The sequence below is a fragment of the Aptenodytes forsteri genome, unplaced genomic scaffold (assembly GCF_000699145.1).
Source record: "Aptenodytes forsteri isolate BGI_AS27 unplaced genomic scaffold, ASM69914v1 Scaffold15, whole genome shotgun sequence".
In the NCBI taxonomy this organism is placed as follows: domain Eukaryota; kingdom Metazoa; phylum Chordata; class Aves; order Sphenisciformes; family Spheniscidae; genus Aptenodytes; species Aptenodytes forsteri.
In genome coordinates, this window is record NW_008795129.1 from 698184 (window position 1) to 710933 (window position 12750).

Sequence of the window (12750 nt, forward strand, 5' to 3'; positions counted from 1 at the left end):
TCTATGCTATTGCAATGATTTAAAATCTGTGTGAACTCTCATGAGTATGCATTATTATCATTATACTTTAAATGTTACTACTATTAGCAAAGAGCAGAATAACGTTGTGAGTTAGACTCTAGTTCTGTTTTCACTGATTTTTCTATCCATCTTAGCCAGAATAGTAGCAAGCCATCAGTTCCGAGATCATTGAATGGGAACGGATACTTTGTCACCAAATAGTTGAACCTTGTTAAAAAGTACATTCAAATGACTCTGGTAATTCACATGTGATCACCTTTTTTTGTGAGAGAGGCAGATTTTGTGCTTGAACACAAATGGCAAGCATGTGGATGCTCTTTACATATCTTTCCCGTTACCAGCTAGTGTTTCTAGCTGATGGTAAACTAGACAAAGATGCCAAAAACTTGCCGACCTCCTCAAACAATTTTGAGCTACTGTCTACTCCAAGTTCTTGGAAACTTTGAGGCAATTGAAACATATGGAAATAATGCTGCAAGATTATCAGTCCATAAACTACTCCCTACCTAACCTCCTCACCTCATAATACATAACAGAATATAAGATCTTAGTGGCTCGGTAATATACCTTCTTCTCTATAATATACTCATTCAGAATGAAACAAGCATTAGGAGAAGATCATTACTGCATATTTTTACGAGAAAAACATTTTATTATTGTCTTCTACAGGGGATGGCATTTCCTAGAGGTATTCATTTGGGGTTTTTGTTTAATTAGCTTTGATATATTAAAAATGAGAGACTAAGAATCACAGTTTCAAGCTAAATCCATATTCAGGAAACTAAATTTATTAACTTTCTTTTCAGAGGTGCTGTGTATGACCTCCTGAAATTTACAGTATTCAGCACTTCTGAAAACCCAGCAACTTTTATGTAGGTTCCTAAACATCAGTTTAATTCCATAAGTATGCTTGCACAATTTTGAAGTGTTGACCTTACTTTTTTCTATTATTCCTTATTTATTTTAATAGCAGCAGAGTGCTCTACCTCCCCTGTCATTTTCCGTAGATCCAAAGGAATAAACATCTTCCACAGCTAGTAAATCTCAAAGCTTTTATCAACATGTGGGAAATAAGCGTTGCCTCAGACACACTTACCCTAGGATGGGATTATTGCTTAAAGATGATAATATTGTGGAATAATCCTTTTATAAGAATTCTTTTATAAAAAGCCATTTTTAGAAAAAAACCTGAAGAAAGCTGCAGGTATAAACCTTTATTTCAGCTGTAGAAACTGATACTTTAAGCTTTAGAGTCTGTAATTCCATATAATATCAAAATTGATTCATGCCTGTGGTTTGAAATAGTTTTTAATACAAAGACATTAATTTAAATTTTTTCTTATTATTTAGAAGTAAAGAATGCAGCTAGATCAAGTTACCCAAAATGTTCATATCAATTCAAGAATGCAACTACTAATGCATTGGTTGGTGCCAAGTCCACTGAAGGAATCCCGGAACCTGTTCCACTTGTTAATAACCGTAAAGGGAGCCTCTTCCTACCCGACAACCCCTCGCTGCTGCACCTTAACTTATTGAGTTCTGTTGAACAAGGAAAATCTACGTACTGTAGGTTGCAACGGGCACTCAGCTTGCCTGTAAAATACCGCTACCACTCCCAAAAGCCTGGGTTGAACCAAGATCTCCGTAGGTAGCCCCGTAGTTGGATGCATAAGGCAATACAGATTGGTTTGTGCATGGTTTGGCAGTCTGTTTTCAATGCGACTATGACATTACTAATGCTCTGTTAAGTGCTTACAGATGTGGGTTTCTCCAGATGTGGTGATTAATAAGTTAATCAAGATAGCTAGTCAACTAATGTTTCTGGGTGGTTTGTGCTTTACCTTTCATATGGTTTATTTGCTCTGAAGCTTTTACGTGCTAGGCAGAATGAGTTTACCAGGTATTCCAGTTCGTGTGATGTTCAGTAACACAGATGTTATTTCAAATTCCAGCTTTTTGGGGGTCTAAAAAACAGTGTCTGTAAACTGTTCTGCTAGTGACCTGGGAGAGGCAGTGAAGGAGACAGATTTATTTAAAAAATAGTAACAAAATAACAAAGAAAAAAGTTACGAACGTGTCTACTGTTTCTGAAAGACATTCCCTTTATTTTGCTTAAAAAATGAAATGAGGATAAAAGTCAAGTAATATATTGTTACAGATGTTCAGCTCCACATTAAGGCTGTTAAAATTACCAGCACATCTTAAATCAATTCATGGAACATTGTCTGGAGGTTATGTCATTGAAATAATGAATCCTCTTTACTCAAGAATAAGCAAACATGTTAAAACATCGGTGTAACTTTAATTTAAACTCCAGCATAAACCGGAGCATCTGAAGCCTCATTAGACTTGCCTGACATTTTTCTAGCACTGAGTCTTCCTGAACTGCAAAACTGTTAGATTCTCTGCCTATTAGACAAGTGAGCACTGGGTTGTTACAGCGGTACATTAAGTGTTATGCTTAGGGATGTGCAAACAAGCTCTTGAATTTTATTAGAACTCAGAGGCTGGATTGAGTTCCAATTCTATAAAATTCTGTGTCCAATTCTTGAACTTATTTGCAATTTTCATGAAAGCTGGTAAAGAAAGTCTGCATAATATAATATGACTGTATTTTAATACAATTCCTGTAGCATGAAGACATCAAAAATACTAAAAATGGGGACACATTCTCATTAACAAAAGCGCTAGGTCAAACATGCAACATCAGAGTTGAGTTGTCATATATCACAGCCCATTATTCAAATATGGTTGTCTTTCGTAAGAACAAGCAAATTTAAGACTCCCTTTTAAATTAATGCAGACACAGGAACCATGAAACTAAAATGGTATTTTATAGCTTTACTAAAAATTTTGCTAGATCTGTTTCTTTAAATATGCAGGAAATTGATAAGAGTATCTGAAGGATAATAATTAAAAATGTTTTATATCCTACTTCCTACTAAGAAGCCACTCGTGAGTTACCATTGCAACACTTTTGGGAACCAAGCCATAGGTAATGGTGTCCATTTTATACCATCCACATATTCCAGCTTCATGGATTCCTTTCCCCCATTCTTACGCAGCTGCGTTTTTAAACGGCAGACGCCCTGTAAACTCTGCGCAGGGATTTCACTGAAAAACAAAGCTAGATCTGTCTTTAAATATGCAGGAAATTGATAAGAGTATCTGAAGGATAATAATTAAAAATGTTTTATATCCTACTTCCTACTAAGAAGCCACTCGTGAGTTACCATTGCAACACTTTTGGGAACCAAGCCATAGGTAATGGTGTCCATTTTATACCATCCACATATTCCAGCTTCATGGATTCCTTTCCCCCATTCTTACGCAGCTGCGTTTTTAAACGGCAGACGCCCTGTAAACTCTGCGCAGGGATTTCACTGAAAAACAAACTCTTGTTCGGATGTGGTATGATGAAGATAGATCACCTTTCATTGCTGCCATGAGAATAAATGGCTTCCTTGCTTAAGCAAGGCATTGCTTTAGCAACAAATTGAGATCCCTCAGAAGGCTTTGCTAACAGGTATTAACTAGTGAGCCACATTAACCTTGGACTTTCCAGGCAATCGGTGACAGTAGCGTAGTTTGAATATGACAAGCACATATCCAAAGAGGGAGCTTATTTCTTGTAGATGCAGTACCAAAAATAACTGCAGACTGCTAGAAATCTAGTTCTAGAAATGGTTATTCTGGATGATTACTAGTAAGACTTTGTTTTTTAATTGGACAGCAGGGTAGCATCACCTGGCAGCACTGGAGAACACAAATGTTGGACCATATAGTACAAAAGATCCTTATTGTACTAACTTTCAGTATTTGAAAGGATCAGACAGGAGTCTTATTAGCTAGCCAAAAACTTGGAAAAGTACTCTTTTTTAATAGTTTTCTATTGTTCATAGAAATATTTCCGGCTATAATATGATCTACAGTTGACTTGTGTTAATGTAAGTTTTTGCACATGGTCCTGATGGCTATATATCTTCCTTAAACTGTTAAAATAGTATAACAATACACTTATGGTGCAATACTGAATCTCTTGACAAACGTTCTGTAGCCCCATGCTGGCAGATTAAATTAAGTGAAATTCAGAATTTTTACTACCAAGAGAGCAAAACATATCAGTTATAGCTGGTTTCTGGAAGGAACATTTTGCATGGTTCTTGTTCCTTTGATCTTTTAAGTGGTGGATTCATCAGACTGGAACTGAATATTTATATCCCATAAAGAACAAGAGAGCACAGTGTATATCTTGAAAGCAACCTATTGTCTGTGTGGAATAGCATGTGAATAACTTTTTGATAGACAAGTTTAAAACAAGACCAGGCCATTTCCAAGAGAGCGATTTGTAGAGGGTGTTCTGAAATGCACAAGTACTTGCACTTTGTTATGATCAGAAATAGAAAGATATTACTAACAAAATAATTCTGTGCATATTCACTTCATGTTACAAATAGCTACATGCTGAAGTGAACTCGTTTAATCCAAACAGTCACAGAAAGAAAATTTCAATTTGTATATTTCTGAGAATTTTCTATGGGCTTATTTATCTCTCAGCCAAACAAAGAATGGTACTTGACTAATCATCGGTAAGCATTTCTACTATAGGACTCTGACTTGGAAAAGAAGAAAAGTCAAATGATAAGGAAATGGCTTTCTCTTTGGGGATGCTGCCCAAGAAGAAAAAAAAGTTTAGCGAAATAAATCATTATTAGACAGTCATTGCTCTGATCTAGGTATTACCTTTTACACCACTCTTTGGGGCATTTGGTTTGGGGTTAGCTTTTTTTTTTCTTTTTTTGGTTTTTCTTTTGCAGTGCTTTCTTTTGTTTTGATTCCCTTGATGTGTTAGGTGATGCCAGGTCCTTTAAAAAGACAGGACATCTGTCTTTTCAGGGCCCAGTCCTTCGGTCCTGACGAAGGCAAAATGAAGTTCCGTAGCAGACTTGGGCAAACAGACAGACATGACAGGCTAGAATGCAGTCTGTAATAAAGTAGTGTCAGAAGAGGGTTATAGCAGAAGGATATTGCTTAATTTCTTCCCAGATAAGTCTAGGGCACGTGACATATATCCAGGTTTTGTTGTTCCTACGTAGCTCATTGCAAATAGAATTTTTTTTCCCAGCCTCTGCTTGTGCACTGCTAATGTGTATTAAGCTCTTTTAATATAGCTGCTACTACTACTACTACTACTAATCTCTTTCCTTTTAGCATTAAAGTAACAGCTTCCTAGGCATCAGTTATATTATCTTCTAGTTCATTTTTCGGTTAACAGTAGGATGGGGAAAAAAGTGTATTTTTCCTTTTTTATATTAGAATAATTCAGCATTAGTGTGAATTTGAGCAAGCAGGCATAAGATAATTCCCTTTGATAGCACATGTAAACCTTATGCGCAGATTATCGAGTGCAGTAACAATCTTGAAACAGTAATGATGATGGTTAATTCTTCTAGATGAGTTATTAGGAAGCTGCACTTGTTTAAGCAATACGTATTGTGACATAGGTTATCCAAGAGTAGTTGACGATTGGCAAAACCGTAAGTGATTTTACATCTGGAAATTGATCTGTCATTGAAAGTGCACCTCATCCTCATTAAAAGATTGCATAACACATGCATCCTCTGTTATACAGGTATTGTCTCCCCACTTCCATTCAACCTCATTCTGTTCACTCCTGTTAAAACTCCCTTTTGTGAGAAGGGTAGAGCGATGAGGTCTGACTTGTGCTGGAGATCTGTGCACAATGGCAGGCTGCGTTCCCATTCCCGACTAACTGAATCATTGAACATCAAGGCATTGAATATTTTACATCTCTTCATGAAGACTCTGTTGTTTGGCATGTGAGGAGCAAGAACCAACTGGTGTCTAGTTCATTAGCAAAAGCAGGCTGGCAGCTGTTATGTTGGTATTGCAAATAGTACTTTATCTTTCTGGGAATATAGCAGAGCACTAATTCTACTTTTCTGTAGCGCAGATTAACTGAAAATAACTCTCAGAATAACCCGAATGTGGTTCCCCCCCCCTTTGTTTTTGAAGTATGAAACCAATTTGAACGCCTGTGTTCAAAACCCTGGTATTCTTCCCTGCTTCTCCTTCAAACCAATCTCTTCGACTAACATGTATTTGATTTTTATTACTGTTGGGCCTATGTTAGCAATGAAGTATCAGTGCGTGAATGGACATAGAGTGTGTGTTCTTTGCTACTTCACTTGTATTTCGTATTGCACTTAGAGCAGTACTTAATCTCATGAGTTCCTTATATTTCCAGTTGAAGATGAGCAGCCGTCGACACTATCACCCAAAAAAAAGCAGCGAAATGGAGGCATGCGAAATTCACCCAACTCCTCACCCAAACTGATGAGGTAAGACTGTAAGAAACTCATATCTTCATCTCCTTTCTTCCTTCCTTCCTCTTCTCCTCCCCCCACATCAAAAATAAGGGGAGGGGTGGAAAAAAAAGATTGTTAGATGGTTTCTGAAAGGCTGAAGTATTTATTCTGTCAGCTTGTCAGCAGTTAATGATAGAGCTGAAAAAAATTCTGTCACGAAAAACAGTTTGAAAAGCTGTTTGAAAAATACATAGGCTTTAAAGTCTTAGCTGTCACCCTGTCCTGTCCGTGTGTAGTTCTTAAACAGCAGTGGCACTAATGATAGCACTAACCAATCAGGGGAACTCATGTGGTGAGTTTGCCTCAGGCAATTCTCTTTTTGTTGGATTCCCTCTGAGTACTGTTTTCTGTACTTAAGGCCATATGTGAGATGTATCATCACAATCAAAAATGAACCTGAATATTACCTTCCTTTTATCCTGTCGATTGAAATCAAATTTCTGTTAATTGATTTGGACTGATAAAAAAGTCTAATAATCTATGTACTTGCCAAAGCAAAGTTCAAAACTAATGCAGATTTACTCAGGCTAAAAGCACATTAATTATGAAATACAGGGATTTTTTAAAAGGGCAGTATATATGCTGAAAGCGGGTGATGAAAACATCATCTTGTTAGTGATATTTTTCCCCTGTTGCTATGTGTGCATTATTTTACACCGGTCCGCCTTTGCGTAACTATGTAGTTTCCTTCCGTAGGACAAATTACCTCTAAGAGATTCGTTAAAACTGGAACTGCAACAAGAAATTGGAATCTATTAAGATAATAGGGCATTTGCATTCTGTCTCACCGTGCGTCACCTTTTGCCTGCTCGAGTCAGTCAGAACAGGATCAGATAGCGGACGTGGAGTTTCCTACAAGGAGGCTGTTCCTGCTCTGGTTTTGCGTATCTAAAGTAGCCAGGCTAGAACCTCAGTCCATAATTGTATCCAGAACTAAATACCGTAGCAGAGATTTTCCACTGCATATCTATATACACACACACAGAAAAATGTAAACTTATTTACGTATATAAACAGACACGTTCGTGCAGTTTGGGGTTCGGGTGTATGTATAACTGCAACTGCTCCGCAGGCACAGAGGTTAAGTGAAAAAAATTAATACGAATATGTAGTTCTTTCCATATATAAAATCACTCATAGCTTTTATTGTTGACAATGATTTTGTTCCTTTAACAATTCTGGATACAGCTAGGTAATATTCCTCTTTGTCTTTCAGTCAGGAGACTGGAATTTTCTTTGGCCAGTTACAGGAGCATCCATATTTGTTTATTGTTACTGCAATATAGGGCATATTCAAGGACGTAACTTGTACAAGTTGTCTTCATCTCTGTTTAGACTACAGAACCAAAAGTGAGATTGATTCACAGAGGAAAATGCATCCAGCTGTGGCTTTTTTTTCCTATTGACCATCTATTTCTGTTAAATGTGTCATTAAAAGTTCTCTGCCTTCCTGTTAGCTCAGCCTTGCCCATATGACACTGATTTACATGCTTGTTTACAGTTTATGAGGAAGAATAAAATGAACATACTGGCAAGCTTCTCATTTTTATGGTGTCAGTTGTCATGCTACATCATTTTCAATTTACTTACCTTTGGACAGTCTTCTTATCTGGTGCTAATAATTTTAACCACTTAAAGTTTTAAACATGTGGGAGATTTCACCCCCCCCCTCACCAGATCCTAATTTTGGGGAAGTAGAAATGAAAAGAAAGAGAGGGAGAGAGAGAGAAAGAGCTGAAACATTTGGTGCTGAGCACACTGTCCCTGTTTGCTATGTAAAGTATGCCTCATTTCTTTGATCTTGAGTAATAATAATTCTGGGGAGTTACACTGTTTTCATATGCTTCAAAGCTGTGTCAAAGTTTTGCTGCTTAAGGGTACTTCTTTATTCTATTGGCTCTTGGGTACTGAGATGACAGGTCCTCTGTACTAGGTGCAGGCTTTTTCAAGTCATAGCCTTCAGCAAAACATCAAATTACCAAATACAGGGTAACATACTTCTACACAAATGCCTTTCCTGTAGATATATTATACCATATATATTAAATACTTTAGTGTTACACGGTACATTTTATGTGCAATAGAAAGTGATGGTTTGAGGTAGCCTTAGGGGTACTTTTTTCCACAAGCAGAAAAAGCTAGTGTATACCGTATCAAGTATGGTTTTTACAGGACTTTCTGCCCGAAGGCCTTTGTAAATAAGTAATGATCAACAGATTGGCTGTGGGTTTTTGAAAAGCATGCCTGTGTCAGTTTGCATGATGGGGGAAGATTTTCAAAGTGGAGCCTGCTTTCATTGCCTGCTGAAGAGGGACTGAGGGAGAGTAGTCGTCCTGAGCCTGGGCTGTCTGCTCAGTAGCGCATCAGAATTGCTAAATACAGGTCGAGCGGCGAGCGGAGAACTTGCCAGGCTTCCAAATCCAGACATTGTTTTCTTCCTCTTCTCCCTTGCTGCTAAATTTATTCACCAGCCCTGTGTTGGCACCCTCGGCCTCTCCCCAGACCCAATGGCCTCTTTGCCTTACCCTTTATCCACACCGACTTAACTTTGGTTCAAGGTGCTAAATAAGAGAAAGTGGATTGAATCAGACGAGAACTCTGTTAAGCTTTGAGTGTAACGGCCGAACGCTTTTCTCCTTTCCGATAGACAAAGGTGGGCTGTATTATCTGCTATTTTGTATCCTCATAAATTACCTAAAGTGACAGGTACTTGCTTTCCTGCCCAGAAATCTTTAGTGTATGTCAGCTAAAAGTACACAAGGGGTAAATCAGCTAAAGCGCTGTCATGTCTGTAGCTGATATTGATCTTTGCAATATTTTTCCTAATTTTACTTTAAAAGCTCCTTTTCAAAGCCAGCTTCCCCCCTGTCCCGCCCACAGAAACAGCTGGCTACGTTGCAGACTTTTCCTCAGCTATGGTCCTGGATCTAGAGGGGGCCTGGAGGACAAGAAGTCTGGAGCATGTAAAGGAGGAATATGTGAAAAGTTCATTTATAAATTGTAACCAGAGCCGTGACTTTAGAATCACTTTCTGAGCAGCCCTACGGTTAAGATAATGTTGAAAATGCTGCGTAGATTTCAGATTTCCACAGTGGCTGGGGCAAATCAGGGAAGAGGGGATTATGCCATGAGATAAAACTTTATGACTTCTGCTGTCACTGGAGTAGAACAGAGGACAGAAGCTGTATCATAGGGATTCCCTGGGACATAATGACAAGAGGTCTGACAGGTGCTCATTTAGACCTGGTCCGAAAGTGGGAATTTTTGAGATTTACTCACACATAAGTAGAAAGCTGTATTACCAAATATGATCCGGATAGATAGATGGAAGGCATCTTTTCAGTGTCATCTTTTTGATGTTATTGTCTCTAAGTGCCAATAAACTACTAGCTGAAATAAATAGATGGTAGGCATACAAATGTTCTTTGTATACATCACAAACGGTCTAGATTCACATTTAGAAAGTCACCGTTCTAACTGAATCCTGCATCACATCAAACGACATGAGCAGGATCACACTGATGCAACACAGGAAGAATCTAATCAATCAGAAACAAATCCTTCAAATTCCAACTATAGCTACAAATGCAAATTAACTAGAAAAATATTCTGCATTGTCATGGTTGTTCCTATCTGTTTCCCATCAAGAGAAGTCTGTCCCATTAAACCCACGAGAACGTGGGTATTATTTAAAAGTAACTTAAACTCCAACAGGAAAAAACGGATACTTCTGCTGTGGAGATGTGAATGCAAAGAAATCCCATTACAATAAAAAGTAAAATTAAAATAGGAAGTAGAAGGAAAAGAAAGGAAAGCTGTGAGTAGCAGAGTAATCGCGTATCAGGTCTCCTTCTTCATGAGACAGAGAAGAAAAGTAGAATCATTTGATGCCTCTGGTGTCGTGCAGCGATATCAAGTCACCTGTTCATCATCTCACAGTCACAGGTTTTGATGCATGTTATTGATGAACAGCCATGTTAAATATGAGGAGGCTATGTTGCCCGAATATCAAATAGCAAAGCTAGTTTTAAAAAAAAGTGTCATTTTGGATTCCAGAATGACCAGTAAAAATGTGAAAAGCCCTGGATATGAATCAAAAAAGCCACTTAAAAGGATTGTTGCTGGGGCTCAAGTCCACGCTTAATGCTTTGGTAGCTGCTACTGCATGAGTGGAATACACTGACTTGAAGGAAATGTCAGCCCAGCTGAGTCAAACTACCTCTTAATGCAAGAACAAATAGCATATGACAGGGCCCAAGGGGCCTGAAGAGCAAACAAATAGTTTGTCCCTGTCCACTCCGAATGTGGTGGTGTAGTTGACATAGGCCTCTAGACAAGTAGCATACTCAGCAAAGGGTCATTATCATTAGTGTCCCTGATCACATAAGAATCAGAGGCATCAGAGGACACTGGGTTTTCGGTGTGTTGCCAAGGAGAATTTCATAAGCCTGAGGATTTTTCTTGATCAAGGATCTAAAATAATTCCCAACCAAACGATAAAACTTGCTCAGAGACTGTCAAGACCCAGCTAAGTGACACGGAAAAAAAGTGAGCTTTTTGGCATGCGTTTCCGGAAACCTGATGAGATTATTTACCTGAAGTTGAGGGGGAAACGGCCTGTCTTTTTTGCTGAAGTTGGTTATAATATTCTAAGTGTATGAACAATGGCTGTGCACATTTATCTTCTCATCCGCAAACCCAGCTACATACACTCAAATGTACACACACATTAAACCTGATGATAATTTACCTGAAGTTGAGGGGGAAACGGCCTGTCTTTTTTGCTGAAGTTGGTTATAATATTCTAAGTGTATGAACAATGGCTGTGCACATTTATCTTCTCATCCGCAAACCCAGCTACATACACTCAAATGTACACACACATTTCTGCTAGTGCCACGCAGGATTAATTTGTATTGCCCCTGCCATCGTTGTGCTGCCCTCCCATGAGCTGAAACTGTGAGCTTTCTCATAGGAACCAAAAAAAAGTGATGGGAGGTCTAGAGGAGTGTATGAACAATGGCTGTGCACATTTATCTTCTCATCCGCAAACCCAGCTACATACACTCAAATGTACACACACATTTCTGCTAGTGCCACGCAGGATTAATTTGTATTGCCCCTGCCATCGTTGTGCTGCCCTCCCATGAGCTGAAACTGTGAGCTTTCTCATAGGAACCAAAAAAAAGTGATGGGAGGTCTAGAGGGGAACATTTCTCAAGCAAAAACTGGTAAAATAAGTTCAATGTGATCATTTTCCATGACTCCCCTAAACCAGGCACGAAGGTAAGCTTTGAAGAGGTGAAAGCTCACTGAGTAACCATAATAATGGTTTATATTTATGTCCCTCAGCCTTGGAGATTTCCATCATGTTCTCTAAAATTTACGTCCTTTGTTAAGGATTTACAAGGCTGACTTTATGCAGTGCTAATAAGCAATGATAACTAAGCTGCGACACGGCAGGTATTTAATAGCACATTTCACGTCCTGATTCTGTTTTACAAGTTCACTACAACCGACAGGAGTAGCTCAGTAATCACTATGTTGTCTTAGACCTGTTTTTAACAAGGTTATAGAATGAAAAGGTTTGAGTGATAGCGGGTGGTATATGTTAGCCCTCTGACTGTTGCTGCCATTCGTAGTTGTGCTGTAAACCATGGGAATAAGAGCAGTATCAGATTTTTTTTGAGAGTACTGTGAAATCTTGCAAAAGGGTTTTTGAGATGAGAGCGCAGTGTCAGGAATGAAAAGGAGAATTTTCCAGCGGAAAAAATCAACAGGCTTTTTTATGGAGTTCAGGGTAACAGAAGATCCACTCAGACCAAGGCAATGGAGAGAAAAAAATCTTTAGTTTTAAACTGGCTTTAAAGAAAATAATGTATTCTTATAAACTTTGACTTGCGAAAGTGGTAGCTTTTATTGTAAGGTATAAAGGCTACACACTTCATTTAAGTTGCAAAAACCACCCCTATATTTTATGATGCCACTTAACTGTGGGTTTATATTTTACAAATGAAATATTATTTTTTCAGGTAGATTCTCCTGCCACTCAAAGATTGCTAATGCTGTAGCTTGAGTAGATATAAACGGGAAATATTAAAACCAGAAGATACATTGGCTTTGTGCCTTGTCTCCCCCTCATTAAATTGCTCATGTAAAAGTCTAAAAGTTAACTATTTTGTTACTTTTCTATGTGAGAGGATTCGTACTTCTGAAGCACATTCTGAGCATGTCCTGAGGTATCAAGATACATTAATGAGCAAGATTCTTACAGTAAGCAGCTCTATAACAGTGTCCTTAGTAGTCTTGATAAATTAACGTGAACTCTTCAGCAAGGCTT

General features: G+C 38.3%; 1 protein-coding gene across 1 annotated transcript in view; it reads left to right on the forward strand.

Moving 5' to 3' along the window:
* The window catches only part of KCNMA1 (potassium calcium-activated channel subfamily M alpha 1), a 526984-nt gene that overhangs the window by 451546 nt on the left and 62688 nt on the right, over window positions 1-12750 (forward strand). Inside the window, exons 19-20 of the mRNA XM_019471725.1 lie at window positions 1372-1665; window positions 6290-6383. Of these exons, the coding sequence (XP_019327270.1) occupies window positions 1372-1665; window positions 6290-6383 (388 nt within the window). The remainder of the gene's footprint in view (window positions 1-1371; window positions 1666-6289; window positions 6384-12750) is intronic.